A 23,876-nucleotide genomic window follows, 5' to 3' on the forward strand; every position below is an offset into this window, starting at 1 on the left:
AGGTCATTAAATAAAAGGATATTAAATAAAATAGGTTGGACAAACAACATGAAAACACTGCTTAAAATGCATTGAAGAAACAAAACAAAACTACGCAACTTGAAATGCGTGCTGACACAAGGTCATTAATTAAATAAAAGACTTCGGACAAGATTTACAGCCGTGGGCTATGCAGGTTTGGGGAGGGAGTGCAGATGGCTTGCCAGTGCTAGAATAAGTTCCCCAAAAGTGCATGTAAACAGTACTTGGGCCTCAGGGCACTGATATGAGCAAACACGGAGAAACAAGCATTGGTAAATGAAGGAAATAGTGCTACAGCCAACAGAAACAGTGGAGAAATAAGTGGCAAGCACAGGAACCAATGATAAGCAAGGAAAGCAAGGGGTCGGGATGCAAGCCCCTTTTAAGGTTTATATTAAATACAATAGATTTCAAAAGTACAGCGCAAGCGCTGCACAGGCGAAACCTAAAAAGTGTATCAACATGTTTCGTACACAATGTAAGAATGTGTTCCTAAAGATAAGTGGTGCAGGACACCTTCTGTGCTTCTCTTGAATTACTTTAGTTAACTTGTAAATAAAAGATTACCCATTTAACAGCTATCTGAAAGTTAGTGCCCTGTCATGTAAACAGCAACAAAGTACTGCTTTTCACCAGGGGGTACTTGTAAAGGGCAGGAGGGCTGCCGAGTATCCCTGCTCTGTACAATAAATAAAAACCTACTAATGACTCCTGCTTGCCATGATTTTTTAGTGCTATTTGGTTGTGCCATATTGTATATGATTTCCTTCCCTATAACCAACAATGGATTACGCCTGGTCTGCTTGACCTTATTACCAATAAAGAAAGATGACCCAAGTAGGAACTTTAGCCACTTTCTTCAATATAAAAAGTAAACCAGACCTTAAAATAGAAATTGTAAAATAACATTACTCTTAAGAAATGCCCAGCAACCACACTCTATTTTATAAATCTTCCATTATTGTAAATGTTTGCCGCTGGGTGCACCTGGGCCTCAATCTTTTCTTCACTTCTGGTAAGGATTACTATCTACCGCTCCATAATGCAATCTCCCATAACGAATTCCACTCAAGACTGAACAAATGAAATGTAATAACCAAAAGAACACTTGTAATTGGGGGCCTCAGTGTCTGGGAAAAAATCTTAACACATCTACTAAAGTTATTACAAGTCAATTGAAGAAGCGTAATTTATTTAACGGAGCATGCCACTAACAAATACGTTTAACACCTGGGCTAGAGAACACACAGACCTCCGTCTGCCTGTCACTTAGTCTGTTCATGCTTTTACGTGTATCTCCCTTTTTCTCCAAGACTCTGACTGTGACGCTACTCAAGGAACTCAAATGGTCACAAATCCAAGACAGCATATCAAAGAGGTTAGTTTCAACTTTCAATAATTGACTCAGGAACCCCTGTGGAAGTCACCTACAATCATCCCAACAATTCCTGATCGGTGCCTCAGGGGTTTTAGCCTCAAGATTAAGAAGAAAACCTTGGTCCCATGAAGATGAATGAGACATCTATAATGTAACACTGGACAATTTACAAACACATTAAAAACAGGCTCCCTTCAATGAGTAGGGGTGCTCATGTACAAACAACTGTCGCTAAAGTCAGATCTAAAACGTTAAAGCTTAGAGCGTTGTATTGATGAAACAATGGTAATACAAAGCTGGATCTAGTGAAGTTCAAAGCCATGACAAACTTCAAGAAGTTTAGGGACACAAGAAAGGGATATTAAACAAAAGGCTTTTCAAAACTTTAAATATGTTACATATGGAGCAGTTTCTGCACCAGAAACTGGAGTTCTGCAGCACAGCCCCTGCACACTGCAGCAGACGACTGCGCAGTTTCAGTCCATGACAGTAAAAGCTCACAAGAGTGGGTGTCTGTACACATCTGTGCAAATGTTATACAGTATGGTTTCATAAAACACACATATGCATGTCTATGTCTATGTCCATACGTATTTGAATGCATAAGTGTGGGTACTTATGGGATGAAAGCACATATTTATGGTGGGACACAGTGTGTGTTTCAATCAGACAGTATTGCTCTGTGGTGTCTGGTGATCACAGTGCCCCTTTTAGTCACCCCGGCCTATTGGGTCCACCCATGACACATAGTGGCCATAATTGACAATTGTTGGCCACTGCTGGCATTGATGCTATTACAAGATAGTAACACACAGCATCTGATGGCCATGCCCAATGTACCAGGAGCCTTCTTGCATTTAGTCAGTATCCCTAACATGAGAGTTTCTGTTGTGATTATGACCACTTATAACGTATATGGCCCCTCCATAGCATTCAGACTATTACTCTGGCATTTGATAACCTCTGGTACACTTCCCTGGACAAAGCACGCCATTTCTGACAAGGTGAATATCCGGGCATCTGATATAAGGTGGGTATCCATAGCACCTCCTTTAAAAGGCCATGGATCTCTTGGCACTAGTTCAGAATATGGACAACTGGAGTAATTAAATAACGTACTGCACTAGGGAGTAAAAATCTTAGCCAAAAAAAAAAAGGGGGGTCATTTGCGTTTTTTCCTTCATTGGGAGCCCCACTGTTGTATTTCAGGTGAAATGCTGAAGCAATCCACAACGAGGAGGCTAAAACAGTAATGGCAAGGCCACAAAATGCACAGTGTATACCAGCGGCCGAGTTACAAAAGATCGGCACAAAGTGGTGAGAATAAGCGTACAGCACTTCCATGTCAGCCTTCGACTCTGGAGCGGAGGGGGCTGGGTGGGGCTTATTTGGATAGCTCTGGGGGTCCCAAATGTAGTTGAAACAACAGGGTGGACGCAGACAGGCTCTTCGTGATATTAAAAGGACAACTTGATGGGGCCACCTCACGCTAGTAGTGATCTACACTCCCAACACTAAACTACCTGGTTTCCTGGACTCGTTAACCCCAGTGCTTTTTCAGAACCCTTTGCACCCAGAGCTCCAGGGTGGTTTTAATTGCATGACCGATGTTATCCTAGACTGGTCCACTCCTCCACTGCATGTCGCCACCTGTGTTCGTACTACACAATACTTTTACACCTCGCTTGCGCTCCACCGCTTACATGACATCTGAAGTCCTGGACACCCGACATTCTGGGAATACTCCTTTTACTCCCTGGTGCATGAAATGCACACCAGGATTGACCTTTCCTTTGTAAGGAACAACTGGGCTCCTTCCTGACTCGCTTGGAATATCTGGCGTCCACCCACCTGGACCATTGCTCGATCTTGATCACCCTGCGCTGGGGCAGGCAACGTCCCACCATACCCACCCGGCAACTGCAAACAGAGGCTCTCTCTGACCCTCTATTCCACGAGAAGTTTGAGCAGTGTATCACACCGTACTTTGAGCTCAACCAGGGCACTACTTCATTCTGAGCCTTAAAAAGGAACTCACAATGTTGTCATGCATAGCCACTGTCTAGCAGCCTCCAGGGGAATATGCCAATGCTTGCTGGTGGAACTTTAACTCATAGAGGAGAATTTGCGACCTTTAGAGGTAGGGCTTTCTCCCCACACTGCCACAGCAGAACAACTTCACAGGCTTCACAACCAAAGGGTTGAGGCCGAAGCAACTTGAGTAAAAACTATTATAAAAGTGGTCTTTCGTGAGCATTCCCAGGGACTGTACACTGCACCTGCCAGAGTGGATGAGCCTTTTTTTCCCACGATCCACCGGCATTTAGGCTAAACCCATTACAGGGGGCTGGACTACACAAGCCCCTGCAACTAGAAGAAATACGTGCAGTTATTTCACTGATAGCTCGGAACAAGACACCAGGTACCAAAGGGCTAATGATTGTGTACTATGCCACCTCCATATGCCAGGCTGAGACCCCTTAGATGTTTGTTCCTATCACCCTGTCTCGCTACTGAACCTTGACTGTAAGATCAAAGGCAGAGTACTAGCATACAGTCTCCTCCCCATAATTGATATGCTGGTACACACTGAATAGTCGGGATTTATCGCCGAGCACAGTACCTTCACCAACATCTGCCTGTTGCTTCGTTTAATCCATGGCACACTGGTCGATGCCTTTCACCAGGTTGTAGTGTCATTGGATATCGAAATGGGGTTTGACACAATGGGCTGGGACTTCCTCCCTTTCACCCCTGATTCCATGAGATTTGGACCACGCTTCCTAGGGTGGATGATTAAAACTCTGTACCACAGCCTGTCAAATTGTGGGTGAAGACTGGCCAGTTGATATCTGACCATTTTAACATACAGAAAGGCACAAGACAGGGTTACTCATTCTCCGTACTCCTCTTTGCCCTCACCATGGAGCCGCTGGAGTGAGTGGGGCATACCAGAGCCAGGGGTACATCACGTCATCTCGCTTACACTGGCGTTGACCTGATTTACCTGCGTGATGTAGATGCTGCCCTGCCAGACCTCATGCGACCGTTGGATGACTTTGGTGAAGTCTCTGGGATATGCGTGAACTGGCCTAAATCCTATTTGTTCCCTTTGGCACCGCGAACCCCCCCTTACAGAGGACTGTCCCCCGGGTAGCCATCTTAGGAGGTGCTGCAACACCTTCAAATATCTGGGAATCTGAGATTTACCACTCATGAAAAAACAAGGAGGGCAACCTTAGCAGGGCAGTGAGCTCAATCTGCAGTACCCTGCCTTCTTGGAGATCACTCCCCTTATCCCCTTTGGGACGAGTGGCAATATCCAAGATGCTGGTGCTCCCCCAGGTCCTGTACTTCTTCGCTGCGCCGCCCATAGTGCTCCTTACGAGCTTTTCCATAAACTATACAGATCGCTGCTCTAATTAATCTCAGGCATGGAAAGCCGCCGAGTCGTGCTTCTCACCCTGCAGCGGCTGCTGATTGGAGGTGGTCTTGGTGCATCCAACTTAGAGTTGTATTATAAAGCAGTCCAACTACATTAGCCAATTGACTGGCTATGTACTCCCACATGCCTCATACTAGCGTCAGTTGGTGTGGTACTCAGCAATATGCCTATTTTATATGTGGCTTCCTGATCCAACTATCTGCCATAGTCAGGAAACGAGCAAGATGACTGGCCCGCACTTGCTGGTGCAGATCTGTACACGTTAAAGGGCATCATCTGCCATATCCCCCGGTAATTGGGCTCCGGCACGTCCCTCACCTATGCGGTGCTGCGAGATGATGCTGCCCCTTAGAGAGAATCTGTGTGGATCAGGTAGGGGACTTTTACCATGAGGGCTCCATCATGTCTTTTCAGGCCATCACAGACACATATGGCATGGGCACAGGACAATTTTTGACACACCGCGCCATATAACTTGTGCTGTGTGCCACTTGGAAAGCCAGCAACAACGAACCTGCCCACTTCCACCACTTTGGATGTGCTCCTAACAAACGACTTGACGTATCACACCATAACCATCCCATACACAGCCCTTAACTGAACCCCGCCAGGACACGCAGCGGGAACACGAGCTAAGTGGATGCAGTGTTACCCAAATCCATCTCAAACAAATCCTAATCCTGGGCACTCCAATTGGTGAAAGATATTTCCTGTAACCCAGATTCCGATTCAAACAATTTAACTACATGCACCATGCCTATTTTTTTCCCTCAGCGGATCAGGGACATAGATCCCACCCTGACTCCGGAGTGTCCTCAATGTCACCTACCGATGCCAGATTCTATCACCTGGTTTGGTATTGCCTGTTTCTATACCTGGTATGGCAAGTTGTCACTTCCACAGTGGCTGAGCTCTCCGAGCACTCACTTGAACACCTGAATCCTGTTTACTATGTCTACGGGCCCGGGCAAAGGGTGATAAACACCTCCACAGATTTATTGATCAGGTTTTCATCCTCTTCATGAGGCTGACTATGATGATATGGAAGACCCCAACCCCCACCGACCTTTACGGATGGCTGGCTAAACTGCTGAAATGGACTAGTGTGAAGGCCAACATCCTCTGGGTACTCTGCAGGTGGGAAGACTCATGCACGGGTGGGGAGTGCTGGGACACTTTCCTGCTACACATGGAGGCAAAAAATAACACACGCCTGCCCTGAGTCGCGATGTTCGGATTAGCAGCTACTCATGCACCTGCCGCGGACCCCCTTCTCCGGGGATGCCCTAACATGTCAAACAAAATCTCCTCCTTCCGCACACTTGTTCTCAGGTTTGCCGTAGGCCCGCACTCAGTCTTTCCTTTATGATTCCCCACCACCTTCCACATGGGACCCTCTGTTCCTTCCTCCTCCCCTGCATTCTTTACCCCCACACTTCCCGGTGTCCCATGCTCCCTCATCTGGCATCCCTCAGCATGGTTGGTCCCCTCAACACTAGAAAACCACTAGACACCAGGAAAGTTTTTGTGTGTTTTGAGTTCGAGTAGCAGTGTGTGTCAAATAAGGCTTGGCTGGCAGTGTGTGTGTGGACTGGCATTTGGTTAGTGACGAAGCATTTATAACGTTAACGGTTTTGTTTCTTGTCATTTTATTTCTCCTTTTCATTCTAGTGCAAAGCTTTTGCTTTCCTTTGCTGTGATTCCTGCTTGCGGTTTCATCATTGGTAGAGTGCAGTTTGTGTAGTTGCATGTGTTTGGTAAGAAAACGATTTTTCTACCATTTACTCTAAATGAGTATCATTTCCCTGCATGAATGTGTTTTTGTACATGGTGTAATAATAGCTGCATTTTAGCTTCCGTTTTATTGTGTGTGAAATTCTCCTTGCATTTCTTCCTGATGTGTTCTGTGTAGTCTTGTGAGTAAAAGATGTTTTAGTTTCTAGTGGGATATTGTTGGTGCTTGCTGCGTCTGTGCAGAGTAGGTGCTGCTGTGTCTAGCCGTCTCTGGCAAGTGAGTTGTATCGCTTTTGAGTGTATAGGTCTTAGTGATAAAGCCACACTTTGTTTATTACTTATTTTATATGGTTTTGATTGTTGTTGACTTATTTGTCAAGTTACTTTTATTAGTAAGGATTATGGCTAGCTGCAGGAGGAATGCTCAGCAGGTTGCTGGTATACTTTTTAATCTTCTTCCGACTATGATTATGAGACTGACTTTGCATCTGAGGCAGTCCAACATTCTGGAAGCAAATTTTCTGTCCAAGAGCACTCATCTGATGATGGAGCCACTCGGTGCGGATGAAGTGTTTCTTTCAGAAGAGGACACTGCTGTGCAACAAGAGGTATCTGGATTGCAGCCTGGGGTTGAAAGGCTTCCCACTGGAAGAGATGAACTCTGGGTTGCCCCAAACATGGGGCAGCCGGAGTTGCCGGTCTGTACTGGTGTGGCAGGGTGTAGAGTGAATACTGAAAGTTTGTTGCCTATACATTTCTTTCAGTTGTTTATGGATGACGTATTTTTGGATGAGACTATCGAACAGATTAATCTGTATGCTGAACAGTATTTGAGGGACAACAGTGCCAGACTTAGGCCCCGCTCTAGAGCTACGCAGTAAACTCACACAAATGTGGATGAGATTAAGTTGTTTTTGGATTTAACTTTTTTGACGGTCTTGATAAGGAAGCCGTTGCTGTCTTCATATTGGTCTACTAGTCCCTTGATGGCAACAGCTATATTTCCTTCAACCATGAGTCATGATTGGTATTTTCTTCTGCTTTGGATCCTGCATTTTGTTGATAATGATTTAGCGTTGCCACAAGATCACTCTGTTAGTGACCGTCTTTTTAAGATTTGGCCTGTCCTTGATCACTTTGTACATCAGTTTTCAGGGAAAGAAACAGCTGTAGATGAGTCTTTTGTCCCGTTCATGGGCCATTTGGTTTTTAGGCAGTACGTTCCTAGCAAGAGAGCATGTTATGAAATTAAGATGTATATGCTGTCTGAGAGAAGGACTGGCTATATCTATAATTTCAGGATGTACACTGGTAGGGATTTCAGTACTGACCCACCCGGTTGTCTGTCCAGTTCTGGAGTTAGTGAGAAGATTGTGTGGGAACTTGGTTGAGGACTTTTTTTTTTTTTTTAAGAAAGGTCACCATTTATATGTAGATAACTTCTACAATGGTGTGCAATTGTTCAGGGAATTGGTCAACATGGACACTGTTTCATGTGGCACAATCCAATGTAACTGTAAAGGTTACCAAGAGAGCTTGTTTATTTAAAAAAAACTGAGAGGACAGTGCAGTGCTCTGTGTAGTGACGACCTTCTAGCAGTGAAATTTGCAGACAGGAAAGATGTGTACATGCGGACTCCCATCCATGATGAATGTACTTCACCTGTGACTGTTTGGGGTCAGGTTGCTGAAGTGCGCAAACCTATGTTCACTTTAGACTATAATAGGCACATGAGCGGTGTTGACAGAGTCCATCAGAGGTTGGAACCTTACACTGCGGTTCATAATGCTTACATGTGGTATAAGAAGTTGCCTATCAATTTATTCCACTTAGCAACCTTCAATGCTTTTGTTGTATTCAAAGATTGTTCTCCAGAGTCAAAGTTAACATTTGTTCAGTTTGACCATTCTGTGATAAGCAGCCTGGTTGTAGTGGAACAGGAAAGTGTTCCTAGAGTTGGAGTGGTAAAGGATGTGGCTAGATTGAAAGATCGCCATTTTGCTGATCACATTCTTACCATGCCCAAAAAAAAGACTTTCCCAGTAGGAGATGTAGAGTCTGTATACAAAGGGGTGCACAAAAGAGTTGTATGTACTGCTCAAACTGTCCTTATGAACCTGTGCTGTGTGTGCCCACCTGTTTCAGAATTTACCACACCCAAAATAAAAAAAATTAGCTACTGTGAGTGTAAATGTGAACTGCCCATTCTATACTGTTTTATATTTTTTGTTCAGTTTCACGGATGGCATTAGTATCATGTATTTAGTTAGAGGCTTTGTGTTTGTAGTTTTGTGTTTACTTACAATTAGTTTGTGTTTTCTTTTTTGTTTAAAAAAAAAAATGTGATGGCTGTGTGCATGGACTGGCGCTTGACGGGTGGTGTGCTTGGAGAGGTGCTTGGCTGGCTGTGTGCTTGGATTAGCACTTGGATTAGCGCTTGGCTGGCGCTGTGAGTAGTGACATGATGCTGGTCATCCCTAAACACACTGCTAGCCAAACCCCAGTCCACACACTCCCTAAGCCAGTGTGATTGCTGAGGCAGGCATATGGGCATGTGACGGTGATGAGCCCTTGAATGGCACAGTCTGTTGATGCGAGTATTGTAATGTGCTGGGCCCACGGCTGGCGGCATGAATAGTCTTGGGTACATTGCGTATTAAAGGTGGGTGATTGGACTGTAAAGTGGTTGGTGCCTTGACGTGGCTTTACAGCTCATGAGCTGTGAGTAATTGAGTGTTTGGGACATCATAGAAGAGACTTGGTAGGGAAACTCTAACAACTCTTTCCCAGGGGAGTACAGGGTGGTATGCCTCTCAGGGAGCCCAACAAGTTTTCTTACCCACAATGCCCTGCAAATCTCAAATTGTGACTAAAATTGCACATTCTCCTTGTATTTGTGCCATATTCTTCCAGAAACATAACTAAATCACAATGTTTCTACCACCAAGCGTACCCCTTGGTCTCATGTTAAAAATGATACAAGCAGTCAGCCTAAAAACGTATTTTTAAAAAACTGCACTTACGAACACGCTTTGCTGCCCCTCAATCTCTACATGTTTTTGTCCCTTCCCTGTCACAGGCACTTGGCCCACCCACACAAGTGAGGTATCATTTTTATTGGGAGACAGAGTGGCACGCCGAATGGTAGGAAAATTTGTGGCTCTCGTCAGACTGCAGAACTTTGCATCACAGAAATTAGGAAAATGCATTTTTTTTTTTAAAGACACTTTTTTAGGTTTGCAATGGATTCTGGGCATGAAAATGGTAAGAGCCACACAGGTAACTCCATCCTAAATTTCCCTAGGCGTCTAGTTTTTAAAAATATACAGGTTTGCTAGGTTTAACTAGGTGCCGGCTGAACTAGGGCCCAAACTCCACAGCTAGGCACATTGCAAAAAAACAGCGTTGCAGCGAAGGGGCCAACTTATTTAAAAAAATTGCAACAAAATAAACCAACTTTTCTACATCGATATAAACTTCTGTCTCTGGCCACACCTGGAAATGAGTAATTTGCTACTTAGCGTGTTACAATCTGCCAAACAATAACAAGTCCTTAAAACGTACTGCTGCAACTGTTAAAACCAGAGTTGCACCCCACACACCCGAACAGGTACGTATAAATCACACAGACACTCTTGGACAGAGAGCAGGCACTGGTACTCACCGCAGCTCGCCGTCTAGCGCCTGGATCACCGCTGCAAAGCTCCTGCTGGTCTCGTTCAGGTACTTGTAACAAACTTTCAGGCTGTCGCTCATGGAGTCCTGGGAGAGGAAAGTCACAGGGTGAATGCGGGAGGCCGCGGCTGCCTGCAGAGGCACGCATTTCTGCACGACCCTGCCCTCCCTCAGGCCACGCTCCTGCAGCCGGGGCAGGCCCAGAAGGGAGCGCTGGCCGCTGGGCTTCTGGGCCGGGGACAGGGCGAGGGAGCGCTTGAAGAGCAACACTGCCACCTTACAGCTGGCGCTGGCCATGGGCCCAACAATGGCAGCCTTCTTCAGGCCTCAAGCACAGGGAGAGGGGGACGGGCCCTCCGGTGAGGGGCTCTCCATGGCCTCGCGAGGGTTGGGGGTGAGCGCACACAGCCGGGGGCAACGCTGCAGGGTGGCGAGGAGACACACAACCCACATGCACACACAAACACACACAAACACACGACGCACGCCCTCCTGCAAGCGAAGAACAAGCGCCTTCCCCGCCCCTCAATGTTGACAGCAGACGGCCGCCCGGAGGCAGCCGGGGAAACTCCTTAACCCCCTGTGTACTGGCGCAGGGTGACGGCACACACTCGAGCGAAGCAAGGCCGGCGGCAAGAAAACACTTCAGAGCGGGACCCGAATCTGCTGAAGCAGGCCAGTGCGGCATGAAAAACCACTACAACTCTCAGAACGCATTTATTTTTTAATAGCTCAGGATTGAAAAGGGAGGTTCCTGGTGATGTGGAGTAACCTTATAGCACAATACATATTACATACACTTTGTTCTGGACATGCCGGGCGCCTAAAATGTGACATCATTGTAGAATAAATGAGAGAGGAATGGAAACGGCCTCCCTCTGCTGAAATGTTAAAGCATTTTTCGAGGACTGAAGAAGGTATACACGGGCACCGGGGACAGGCTTGAATGTCAATACGCTTGCAAACCACTTAATATTACCGTGCCTAAAAAATGAATGCAACCAGTGCTCATGTGAAGCGCTCCAATACGTTCGAGTCGTGCTATATACAACTGAGGAAAAAATAGACAAGCCTTTCCTACACAAGCACAACCCCCAGTGCCCACCCCACGCGGCGCGCCTACTGAGATGCTAACGACAGAGGGTGGAGGTGGGAGCACCGGAGGAGGGGCGGACGTAGAGTGTGGAAGACGCGTGGCAGGGGGTACTTTATATGTAAAGCAGCTCCTGAGAAGATTTTTTTTCTGGGTGGGGGCAGGAGGAGTGGGTAGGTACATACTCCTTCAGGCTGTAGAACAAAGACCACTACATCTCTTATTGAAACCACTCAGAAAGCTACGGGGTCAGTTTCCAACGACCTTACCATGGAACGCGGTAGAGCCATGGCCTCTGTTGTGCCAACTATCACCCCCCGCCCCTCCCAAGGCACAGAGACGATCGCAAGTTACCCAACTGCAGTTTAGTTCACCAGCTCAACCAATAATGCTTATGGTTATTTTTCAGTGTTTTCTACAACAAACACCGAGTGACCACTGTTATGGAGTTCTTTATTCCAGCACACGCAACATAAAAAACCGAAAACTAGGCCTTGCATACAACCAGATCACTGGGGTACTTGTAGTTATGTAGCTTTGCCTTTTCCTTTACACGTAAAGCCAATCACATAGCTTTATCTCGTGGGAGAGTTGATTCTAGCAGAAATGTCTCGCATTTACTAACAGCTGAGAGAAAATCCTACACAAAATAATTTAATCTTGCTAACGTTGTTTAAAAAAAGGAACTGATTTACAAGCCTGCAGACCTCCCTTGCATAACATGCATAAGACCAGCACTTCTAAGGAGAATTGCGTCCCTCGCAAAACAAAAAAAGTAAATTCGCCCATTGTAACCAGGGCCACTGAAATTATGTTGCAGGAAAGTGACCAATTATGAGGCAGGGTTGAGTAAATTATGTGGCAAGAAAAGGCAAATTGTGCCGCACAATGCGGCTCAGTTTGTAATAGTACTGATTAACTATTTTGTCATTTTTTAAGTTGGCTCCACCTCAGTAATCCCATTTTAACACCCAAATATAGCAACAGAAATTTGATCAGTCCAGCTTTGCAATGGGCCTTCCACTGCACGGCAACACACGTTGGTGCGTTTATAGTAACTTGAACCGTTTGAGCTAGAAACATTTTTTTTTGGGTGGTAAAATCTTCATATTATGCAGCAGATGATGGATAAAGTGCCAAATGCAGCAAATCTATAATATGCAAAAATCACTGCAGCCGCACAATCACATTATTCCAGTGACCCTGACTGTAACAAGAATCAGATAGGGTTGAAACAGGGGCACCGTGAACCCCTCATTTTAGCTGCTAGAGCAGGAAAAAGGGATTTGAGGGGTCAGTACTTCATGGCTTCGGGGTGATCATAAAATCCTTAAGATGCTGTTTGCCCCTCCTTTAACTTTGATTGGATAAGCTCGTCTTCAAACAGAAGCACAGTCCAAAAGAATGGTATGATGGACCTGGGGGAAAGGAAGAAATGAAAAAAAGGGATCATGACAGAACGAAGCAATGGATGGATGATAGATTGTGGACAAAAGGAAAGAAGGGTGGAGAGATGGATGGCTGGACAGATGGATGACCATTGAGTGAGGATCGAAAGGCACCATTTTGCCACACTGTTTTCAGAATTCCCTTCTGGATGCAACTGGCCTAGTGTCCTCACTCACTACAATTCAGGATACGATTCAAACTGGGGGTATTTTACTTTTCTGTCTACTCCCATGATGGGGATGCTGGCATGACATTTTGACTGGATCCAGATGTTATATGGATGCAGTATTTTGCTCTATGACGGGTATGTTGATTTCTAAGGCTAAACAAGAGACCATCATTCTTCTTCAAGAGTCACAGGCAGCATCAATAAACTAAAGATCAACAACTACAGACCTGCACCACCTAGAAATCTAAGCAAGTTGGTAGACTGAAATATTTGAATCACAATTTCGACTCCAAACCCTCTCTTCCATTACTCTTTGTTGTGATCTTGCAGATTTTGATTTTTCAAACAGTACCAGGTAACCTCTAAATAAAAACATATAATAATGGAGCTTGTAAAGTGCATAGTTACTTCGAAATGATTGTCCCACCACTGCGGTCCAAGATCCCATGTGCTACACACTCACAAAAAGTAACAGGTCAGCTCTATCTGAACAGCCACGTTATTAATTTTATGTCAAGACCGGAGGCTCTATTATGCATTCTTTTCTTACTTTATTTTCAATAGCAGCCGTCAAGAACTACAGCTCCCAAAAGGACTAGCAACAGGCTAGCCAATGGGAGCAAAACAGAAACCAACACTAAACCAATCAGCAAGACCCATTAACCTATAGAGACTACCCTTGACTGCAAGCAGCCCTCTTTTCTTGCTGCTCGCAGTCAAGATAAGTACTCTTTCTTGGTTCTTCCGTGTTTATTGCGCTGTTATGTATTAGTGTTTACTTGTTTCACACTTTATATTAATAGCCTGTTCCCCAGACGCGTTGCGTGCTCTTTATGCTGCCCCCCCTCCCACTTTCATTTCCACGTTGGGGGCCAGCGCGCTCACTAACCGTCGCAAGTTCCATTTCTCGGCCTTCGCTTTGTTCTGTCAGCGCGCTTCATTCCTTGGCGTGTCTGACCAACGGGAGTGCTCCCCTGGCCTTTCTGCACTTCACGTGGTTCTTCCTCGTCAGAAGTGGCCCACCGGGACACCGCTTCCAGCCAGAGAGCCTTCTGACTCAGTTCCTCTTACCACGCCGCTTCCGTCTGCCGGAAGCGAGCTGCTGAGGAGCGAGCCTTGTCGGCCCGGCTTTTTCCTCTACGTCTCCACCCTCGGGGAGGAGCTGTATTGCGTTTCAGAGAGCGTGCTGATCTCAATTAACCCCTGCCTGCCCAGCAATTTTTTCGCCACTCGAATTTCCTTCTTGTTTTTGGGGGATTATTATTATTGTTATTACTGTATTTATTATGGAACTTGATAGTTCCCCTTTAATGCCTGATTTCAATGAGGATGAGGAATCCTTTAAACAGGATTTAAACATGTTTATCCAAGCTACTGTGAAACATGCTTTAAAAGCATCTATGGACAAATTGTAAAAAAACATTGAAAATTCTGTAATGTCCATGGTGTCCTGTCCATGGTGTCCAATTCTATGGCCCATTCTGCAGGGGAAGGCAGAAAAGAACGAGTTACTTACCTTCGGTAGCGACTTTTCTGGTGGATACATTAGCTACCTGTGGATTCCTCACCTAATGAATACTCCCATGGCGCCAGCATTCGACGGAAATCTTCTTACTAGTCTCTGCACGTCGACGAGGACGTCACTCTAGCCCACGCGACGCCGTCTGACGTCATACAGGCAATAAGAGGTCCTCGACGACGTGCGGACGTCAGTACCAATCATTTTTTACGTGCATGAGAACAACCAGGCAATGCAATGAAAGAGCAAGGCAACATCCCATTACATTGTAAAAATACACAACATTGCATGAATAATTGTAAATCTTTTATATATATATATATAACTCTCTCTTTTTAAAAATATATATATCTACACATCAAGTATATACACAAAGATATATACATATATACAACATCTATTGCACCCTCAAAGACCAAGAGGAGCGTACTCAAGGATTACTTGGTAAGACCAGAAAGGCAACGGGGAGGCGGGTGGGACCGTGAGGAATCCACAGGTAGCTAATGTATCCACCAGAAAAGTCGCTACCGAAGATAAGTAACTCGTTCTTCTGATGGATACAACTACCTGTGGATTCCTCACCTAATGAATAGAGTCCCAAAGCAGTACCACGCCCGGCGGTGGGTGCCTAAATGGTCAAACCAAGAAATCCTGCAGCACTGACCGTGCAAAATGGCTGTCCCTTCTAACCTCAGAATCCAAAACAGTAATGTTTTGCAAAAGTGTGAAGGGACGACCAAGTTGCGGCCTTGCAGATGTCGACCACAGGAACACTTCTGGCCAAGGCCGAAGTGGCCGACTTAGCTCTGGTGGAATGAGCTCTAATGCCCTCAGGAGGATCCTTCTTTGCCAAAGAGTAACAGATTTTAATGCAAAGAACAACCCACCTGGATAGTGTTCTCTTGTGGACTACCTTTCCTCTCCTCTTGCCCACGTATCCAATAAACAGCTGATCCTCCAGCCTGAAATCCTTTGTTCTATCAATAAAGAAGCTCAACGCCCTCTTTGGGTCCAGACGGTGCAGTCTTTCTTCCTCTTTGGAAGGATGAGGCGGAGGATAGAACGTGGACAAAGTAATTGCCTGAGCCAAATGGAAAGGTGAAACAACCTTCGGGAGGAAAGCAGCCTTGGTCCTCAGCACCACCTTATCCCCATAAAAAGTTGTATAAGGGGGCTTTACTGATAAGGCCTGCAACTCACTCACTCTCCTTGCTGATGTTATAGCTATCAGGAAGACTGTTTTTAAAACCAAATACCTTAAGGGGCAAGAATGCATAGGTTCAAAAGGGGACCCCATAAGGAAAGTCAGGACCAAGGACAAATCCCATTGCGGCATAACGAATGGCTTTGGAGGATATTTATTTAGAATACCTTTCAAGAATCTGATAACAATAGGGGATTTAAATAAAGATGGTTGGTCTGGAAGACATATGAAGGCTGACAAGGCCGATAAATAACCCTTAATGGTAGCCACTGCACAACCTTTCTGCGCTAGAGACAGAGCAAAAGACAAAACGTCCGATAGATGAGCATGCAAAGGATCAATCTGCCTCTCTCCACACCACGCAACAAATTTAGACCATCTATTAGCGTAGATAGATTTAGTGGAGTGTCGCCTGGCCGCTAATATAACATCCACTACCTCAGGCGGGAGAGAGAAGGAACTCAGGTTGCCCCGTTCAATCTCCAGGCATGTAGGTGCAGACTCTGGAGGTTGGGGTGTAGAACCTGCCCCTGCGACTGCGAGAGGAGGTCTGCCCTGAAAGGGAGACGGAGCGGAGGGCACATTGAGAGTTGGAGAAGGTCGGAGTACCATACCCTCCTTGGCCAATCCGGAGCTATTAGGATGACTAGAGCCCGGTCCTGGCGAATCTTCCTCAATACTCGAGGAATCAAGGGTATGGGAGGAAACGCGTAAAGCAACTGGCCGCACCAGGTTATTTGAAACGCGTCCCCCAACGCTCCCTGCATCGGATACTGGAGGCTGCAGAATAACGGACAATGCGCGTTCTCTCGAGTGGCAAACAGATCTACCCGAGGAAACCCCCACCTCTGGAAGATTAAACGGACTTGATCTGGATGGAGACGCCACTCGTGGTCTGCCGAGAATTGGCGACTGAGACTGTCCGCACGCACGTTCAAGACTCCGGCCACATGGTTTGCTATCAAGCAAATCTGATGGTCCTTTGCCCAGGACCATAGTCGAAGAGCTTCTCTGCAGAGAAGGTACGACCCCACTCCTCCCTGCTTGTTTATGTACCACATCGTGGTAGTATTGTCCGTTAGGACCTGTACCGACTGACCACGAAGGGAAGGGAGGAAGGCCTTGAGAGCCAGACGTACAGCCCGTAACTCTAACAGATTGATGTGAAACATCTGTTCCTCTGGAGACCAAAGACCTTTGATCTCCAGATCCCCCAGATGAGCTCCCCACCCTAGAGTGGAAGCATCCGTTATGACTGTGGCCACTGGTGGCGACTGCTGGAACGGCTTTCCTTGTGAAAGATTGTTGCTTGCAATCCACCACTTCAAATCCACAGCAGCATCTCTGGAGATCTTGACAGTACCCTCTAGATCCCCTTTGTGTTGAGACCACTGCCTTCGGAGGCACCACTGAAGAGCCCTCATGTGCCAGCGAGCATGCGTGACCAACAGAATGCAGGAGGCAAACAGACCGAGCAGACGAAGGACCTTGAGGACTGGAACTACCGCTCCATTTCGAAACATTGGAACCAAATCCTGAATATCTTGAATCCGCTGAGGCGGAGGAAAGGCCCGACCCAATGTTGTATCCAGTACTGCCCCTATGAACAGGAGGCGCTGAGAGGGCTCTAGGTGAGATTTGGGCTCGTTCACCGAAAAACCCAGGTCGAACAACAACTGGGTTGTTGACTGCAGATGATGCGACACAAGCTCCGGGGACTTGGCTTTGATCAACCAGTCGTCCAAATAAGGGAATACTGCTATCCCCTTCCTTCTGAGTTCTGCCGCAACCACCGACATCACCTTCGTGAAGAGTCGAGGTGCTGAAGTAAGACCAAACGGAAGGACCGCAAACTGATAGTGCTGCGATCCCACCACAAACCGGAGATACTTCCTGTGTGACTTGAGTATCGGGATATGAAAGTAAGCATCCTGCAAGTCGACAGACACCATCCAGTCTTCCTTGTTCAACGCCAAAAGCACCTGTGCTAGGGTCAGCATCTTGAACTTTTCCTGCTTGAGGAACCAATTCAAGATCCTCAGGTCCAGGATTGGTCTCAAACGACCATCCTTCTTGGGAATCAGGAAATACCTTGAGTAACATCCTCGACCCCTTTCCTGCTCTGGGACCAACTCCACCGCACCCTTTGAAAGGAGGGCTTGTACCTCCTGTTCTAGCAACAGGAGGTGTTCTTCTGAACAATAAGAAGGGCGGGGCGGGATCTCCCGAAAGGGAAGGGTGTAGCCTTTTCCCTCAATACTGAGAACCCAAGTGTCCGTTGTAACAGTCTTCCATTTGGTGAGAAAATGCTGTAATCTTCCCCCTACAGGAGAGGAGTGAGTGGGAAATGGTGGAAGCCTAAGGCTGCTTCCCCTGCTGCACCCCGCCAGAGGATGAGGAAGAGGCAGAGTGCTGCTGAGAGGCTCCTCTGGTGCGGACCCTACCTCTCCCCCTAAAAGATCTATAGGGATGGGAAGAGGCAGGTTGCTGATATCTTCCCCGAAAGGAAGAGGAGGAAGAGCCACGCCCAAATCCACGAAACCTCCTGAAAAATCTGGAAGAGGCCGTGGAAGAAGGAGCTTGGAGCCCTAACGACTTAGCCGTGGCCCTGCTCTCCTTAAAACGTTCCAAGGCCGAATCAGCCTTGGCTCCAAACAGTTTGTCCCCATCAAACGGGAGATCCAACAATGTGGACTGTACATCCGCAGAAAAGCCCGAGTTACGGAGCCAGGCCTGTCTCCTTGCCACCACAGTTGTGCCCATTGCTCTGGCTACCGAGTCGGTCGTATCCAGTCCCGTCTGGATAATCTGGGTCGCAGCAGCCTGGGCATTTGAAACAACATCCAAAAGACCCTGGGGAAGCTCTGTAAATGATGAGGAAATGTCATCCATCAGAGCATGAATATACCTCCCCAGGATACAGGTTGCGTTGGTGGCCTTCAACGCCAGACTGGAGGACGAAAAAATCTTCTTGGACTGCGCCTCTAGTTTCTTTGAATCTCTGTCCCCAGGCACCGTCGGGAAAGAACCAGGCGCTGACTTAGATGAACAGGAGGCCTGCACCACCAAGCTCTCCGGCGTAGGGTGCCTAGACAGAAAACCAGGGTCAGTCGGAGCCGCCCGATACCTCCTGGCCACGGCTCTGTGAACTGCTGGGGAAGATGCCGGCCTCTTCCACACCTCTAACACCGGATCCAGCAGAGCGTCATTAAATGGCAAAAGAGGCTCCGCCGCAGCTGAGGCCGGATGTAGCACCTCTGTTAGAAGGTTTTGTTTAGCCTCCACCACCGGCAAAGGCAGGTCCAAAAAACTAGCTGCCTTCCGTACCACTGCATGAAAGGAAGCAGCCTCCTCAGTGTATTCTCCCGTGGACGAAAGATCCCACTCAGGGGAAGTGTCCAGCCCACTGGCCGACTTCAGACCACGCAGCCCATCACCCGAGTCCTCTAGCTCTCCTTCCTCCAGGGCTCGTTGGTACTCCTGCTCCTCTAATACACGGAGAGCACGTCTCCTCGAATGAAGCCGTTGTTCAATACGCGGAGTCGACAATGCCTCCGCCGAAGTCGAAAATCGGCGCCGATCTTCAGAAGCCACCGACGCCGCGTCCGGCGCCACAGGTAACTTCGGCGCCGACGAAAGAGCAGTTGAAGCAGATGGACCCACCGGAGTCACAGGCCGAAATCCCGACGTCGACGGGATGGAAATCCCCGGGGCCAATCCCTCTGAAGCCACCGGAGCGGCCACCGGCGCCGACACTGGCACCGAGCCCACGTTCCCAAAAGGGAGAAAGGGCATAAAGGGTGCCGGCCGAAGAGGCGCAGGATCACCCAATGAAAAGGCCAAAGGCCCAGCCGGAGCACCCCCTGGAGCCATCTGTTGGAAGATGGCATACATCGCATTCAAGAATGCGGAACTATCGGCTCCAGGGGTGGGAAAAGCCGGATACTGGGGTGCCTGTCTCGGAGGCGACCCCGACGCCGGCCTCGACGTCTGCAACGCCGGAGAAAACACCTGAGGCTCCAATACCTCAATCACCGACGCCTGTCCAGGTGAAGTTGGAGACGCCGGAGAGGGCCGATCCGAAGACCTGGAACGAGTCTCCTTCGAATGACGCCGAGATTCTCTACGGCGCCGGGAGTCTCGATGACGCCGATGTCTTGGAGAAGAAGACTTCTTGTGATGCTTCTCCTTCGATTTCGCCATAAACAGCTTCGCCTCAAGTTCCTTGAGGGCCTTTGGATTCATGTGCTGGCATGAATCACAAGTCGAGACGTTGTGGTCGGAGCTCAAACACCAAAGGCAATCGGAATGAGGATCTGTCACCGACATCTTGCCTCCACACTCACGACAAGGCTTGAATCCAGACTTTCTCTGCGACATTATTACCACAGCGAAAGACTACGCAGCAAAAATACACTGTAACCACAAAAGTAACAGTTGCTCCCTCGAAGATAACCGTTTCGAATGCACGGAAAAAAGGGAACTGACGTCCGCACGTCGTCGAGGACCTCTTATTGCCTGTATGACGTCAGACGGCGTCGCGTGGGCTAGAGTGACGTCCTCGTCGACGTGCAGAGACTAGTAAGAAGATTTCCGTCGAATGCTGGCGCCATAGGAGTATTCATTAGGTGAGGAATCCACAGGTAGTTGTATCAGAACTAAAAATAACTATATCTAAATCCGGCAAAGGCGCACAAATAGAAAGTGAGCTTGCCTCACATCAGACTGAGGACTTGATTCCTCCCAGGCCTCCTACGAAGGAGGGGAATATCTCTAAAAAACCGGTGTCGCAATTAAAATGTAATTAAAAAACGAAGCATATTTCCGCGCCAAAAAAGATTGTTATTTCAAAAATATTGGACACAGATAATGAGGACATGGACAATTTATCACAATCTGATAATCCTGATGATGCGTTTTCCCCATCCTCTCCTCCCCCAAAACGTGTTAAACTTTCTTCCAGTGATTCTTCGTCCAGTGTTGTTGATTCAGAGGGTGTCCCCATGTTCGATCCGTCTCTGATACAACATCCTAACTCCACCGAGTGGCTCCCTTTGGACCATGTGGGCGAATATATATCTTCTTGCTTGCGTCTCCCTTTGGACAAACAGACACGGTCGAAACTAAAATCGGAGTGTCCTAGACCTTCGTTGGATTCCAACATAACAGTAACTCCGGCTATCGACCAGTCACTCATAACGTTCTTCACCAAATTCGGAAAGGATCCCCACAAGGGGGTGGACAAGGCCTGGACGACGTACCAGGATAAACTCCTGGACGTAGTTGGTCCCCTCGCAAGAATATTTGACTTAGGCGAATCAGCCAGATTGGAAGATTCTCCAATCGATCCCTCGGATCTGTCCCTTTGGACACAAAGAGCCTTCTGCCTTTTGGGAAATGCAAATTCGGCAATCATTCACGAGAGATGTAAGGGTCTCCTCCTAAGGATGGACCCTAAGCTGGCTAATTTGGCTACTTTGGATCCCGGCATCCAGGCCGATGGTACTTTGGATCCCGGCATCCAGGCCGATGGTAAACTTTTCGGTGATTCGTTCATCAAAGACCTTAGCCGTTTCGTTTCTACTTTCGCTTTAATAAAATTAAGACTTTCCGTCATAAATTACTAGGAAAATCTATGTTTTTCCTTAAAAAAAACAGTTCCGAAGGGGCCGGTCAGACAGAGAAGTATAGTGAATTACAGAGCTTAGAAGCTTGAAAGCTAAAACTGCTACCACCAAAGCGCGCTCGACTATCTTTTGGGATACAAACCCTCCTAGCTCCCAAAGATCTGAGATTCATCCAAGGGGTATAGAGTTAAATGAAAGGCTGAATGTACCACGGGCCGTTGTTTGTCAAAGCTTTGTAACAGTAGCACAAAGCCTTGAATGAGGTCCTCTGCTCTACATGAAACCAGTGTAGCTTAGCCAGTAAAGATCTGATGGAGACACGTTTCGAGTGATTTAATAGCAGACGAGCATGCTCTATTCTGCACTCACTGGAGTCTCATCATGTGAGATTCTGACATTCTCAGGTACAACAATCATCTTAGCCGGGGGAGCATGTATATATTAAATACAGCAGGACTCAGGGGAGGCGCCGAGGTGCTCCCTGCTGCAGATTAAACACTTTAGAGTGGTTTGCTTTTTGACACACCTGGAAGGTGCGTCCCTGTAAACAGGACGCAACCCACCGTCAGGCCGGGTTACTGACACCACATCTCTACAGTCACTCAATGAGCAAGTTGTGCGATATGGTGTTGAACGCCACACTGAGATCTAGCATCAACATAGTGGTCATGTCTCCTGCATCCAATATTCGGCGAATGGATTCTGAGGCTAACTGCAGTGCCAACTCTGTATCATAAGACAGGCAAAACCCCACATTGTCCTATGCAACAAAAGATTTACCCTTGATGAACAGAGAAAGCTGTCGTTTGACATGCTTTTCAATAACTTTAGTTAAACGTGATAGCAATGAAACAGGTCGGTAGATTTCCGGATTAGCAGGATCCAGCAATGGCTTTTTAAGCACAGGGTCTACCATTGCGTGCTTCCACTTCTTTGGGGCCTAGCCGACCGTCAGGGAATTATTAAGTAGCTCATGGATCAGAGGCAACAGAGCTTCCACTTCTTGTTCTAAGTTGGAGGACAAAACCGGATCAAACAGGGAACCCGACTTGACAGACATAAGCAAAGCAGACATCTTCTGAAATTCTCCTCAAATTCTATGGGTTTGAAATGCAAAAGCCCTGAGCTATCATCAGTAGAGTCAAATCATGTAATCAGGCATGCAAATTCTTTAGACTCTACTGGAAAAGAGTAATAAATCTTTGCCGCCTTCTGAGAAAAACTGAGTGAGGGTATTAAAACCCTCCTCTGACGGTATGGTAGATGCTGAAATTCGAGACAAAGAGGTAAGCAACGTTACAATAGCAACCACTTCTCATGAGGAATTCAGCTCAGAGAAAATGTTTATTATTGTAGTAACCCAGCGAACATACTTGAGGCGCCTGTGATACTGTTTGAGCGCAGCCAAATAGTTAATTATGCTATCAGGATCATATGCGTTACACCAAAGGCGTTCAAGGCACTTGCAATTCTTCTTCATCCCTATAAGTTCGTCATTAAACCATTCCGGAGAAGGTTTCTGTCTTTGACACAGACTGATGAGCCAGAGGGGCCATTTGACCTAGGGCACCAGAGATCCAATTTTCCAGTAGGGGATTAAGCTCGATTGGCTAACCTTCAATGCTTTAGTAAAACTGAAGTGATCACTTTGACCCACTCACGCTGTCTAGGCAAGCGGATGATTCACAGTTGGTTTCGAATAAGGAACCGAGAACAGGATAGCCAAGTGGTCTAACCAGGCAAGTGGAATATAAGGGCAGGACACTAACTGAGCCAAGTTGGAAAAGATGGGATCTAGAATATGCTCCCAGTCTGTGAGTAGAGGCAGAGACAGAATGGGTGAGCTGTAAGTCCTTTAGCTCTGAAAGCAAGGATGATGCTATCATGCACTCTGAAGCATCTAAATGAATATTGAAATACCTACAATCAAAAAGCTGGCGCAGCAGAGAACCAAGAGAGGGCAGAACAACTGCAAAAAGAGGTGTAGGAACTGGCCACCGGCCCAGGCAGGCAGTAGAGCAGAATCCTACAAAACTTTTTTGTAAGAGCAAGGAAAAGCAGGGCTGCTTCAAATCCCTCAATAGAACACATCGAGAAGGAGCACTGCAAAGATTGTTTAAAGATGAAAGCAATTCCTCAACCTCTATGCAGGTGCCAATCCTGTCTCACTTTGGTGAAGCCTTGTGGGACGGCTTCCAGAATATTCGACGAAGAGTTCTCGTTCAGCCAGGTCTCCGTCAAGAAGAACACATCCGGTGAGTGTTCACCAGGAATTCATTTGTCTCTGATTTATGTTTAGCTAATCCTACAATTCAGTGAAACAAGTTTGGTAGAGAACAGGGGCTGAGGAGTGGGACTTACCTCCCTGCTCGGAGCTGGAGTAGTCACAGTACACAACCGGTACTTGCTGCACCTTTGAGAGGTCCAAAACATGATGACACCTATTAGAGGATGGGGACGCCAAGTTCCATAGTACAGCTGAGGAGTACTTGCAGGGATCTGACCTAAAACGGCCATTGGTCCTGGCGCTGTCTGGGCACGGATGACCTTGCCTTAGGCAG

The 23,876-nt window shown here is 47.0% G+C and overlaps 1 protein-coding gene across 1 annotated transcript in view; it reads right to left on the reverse strand.

The window, feature by feature from the left end:
* Positions 1–23,876, reverse strand: part of FDFT1 (farnesyl-diphosphate farnesyltransferase 1) — a 64,726-nt gene that overhangs the window by 35,728 nt on the left and 5,122 nt on the right. Inside the window, exon 2 of the mRNA XM_069236154.1 lies at positions 10,244–10,341. Within this exon, the coding sequence (XP_069092255.1) occupies positions 10,244–10,341 (98 nt within the window). The remainder of the gene's footprint in view (positions 1–10,243; positions 10,342–23,876) is intronic.

Source organism: Pleurodeles waltl, chromosome 5 (genome assembly GCF_031143425.1).
Source record: "Pleurodeles waltl isolate 20211129_DDA chromosome 5, aPleWal1.hap1.20221129, whole genome shotgun sequence".
Taxonomy (NCBI): Eukaryota; Metazoa; Chordata; class Amphibia; order Caudata; family Salamandridae; genus Pleurodeles; species Pleurodeles waltl.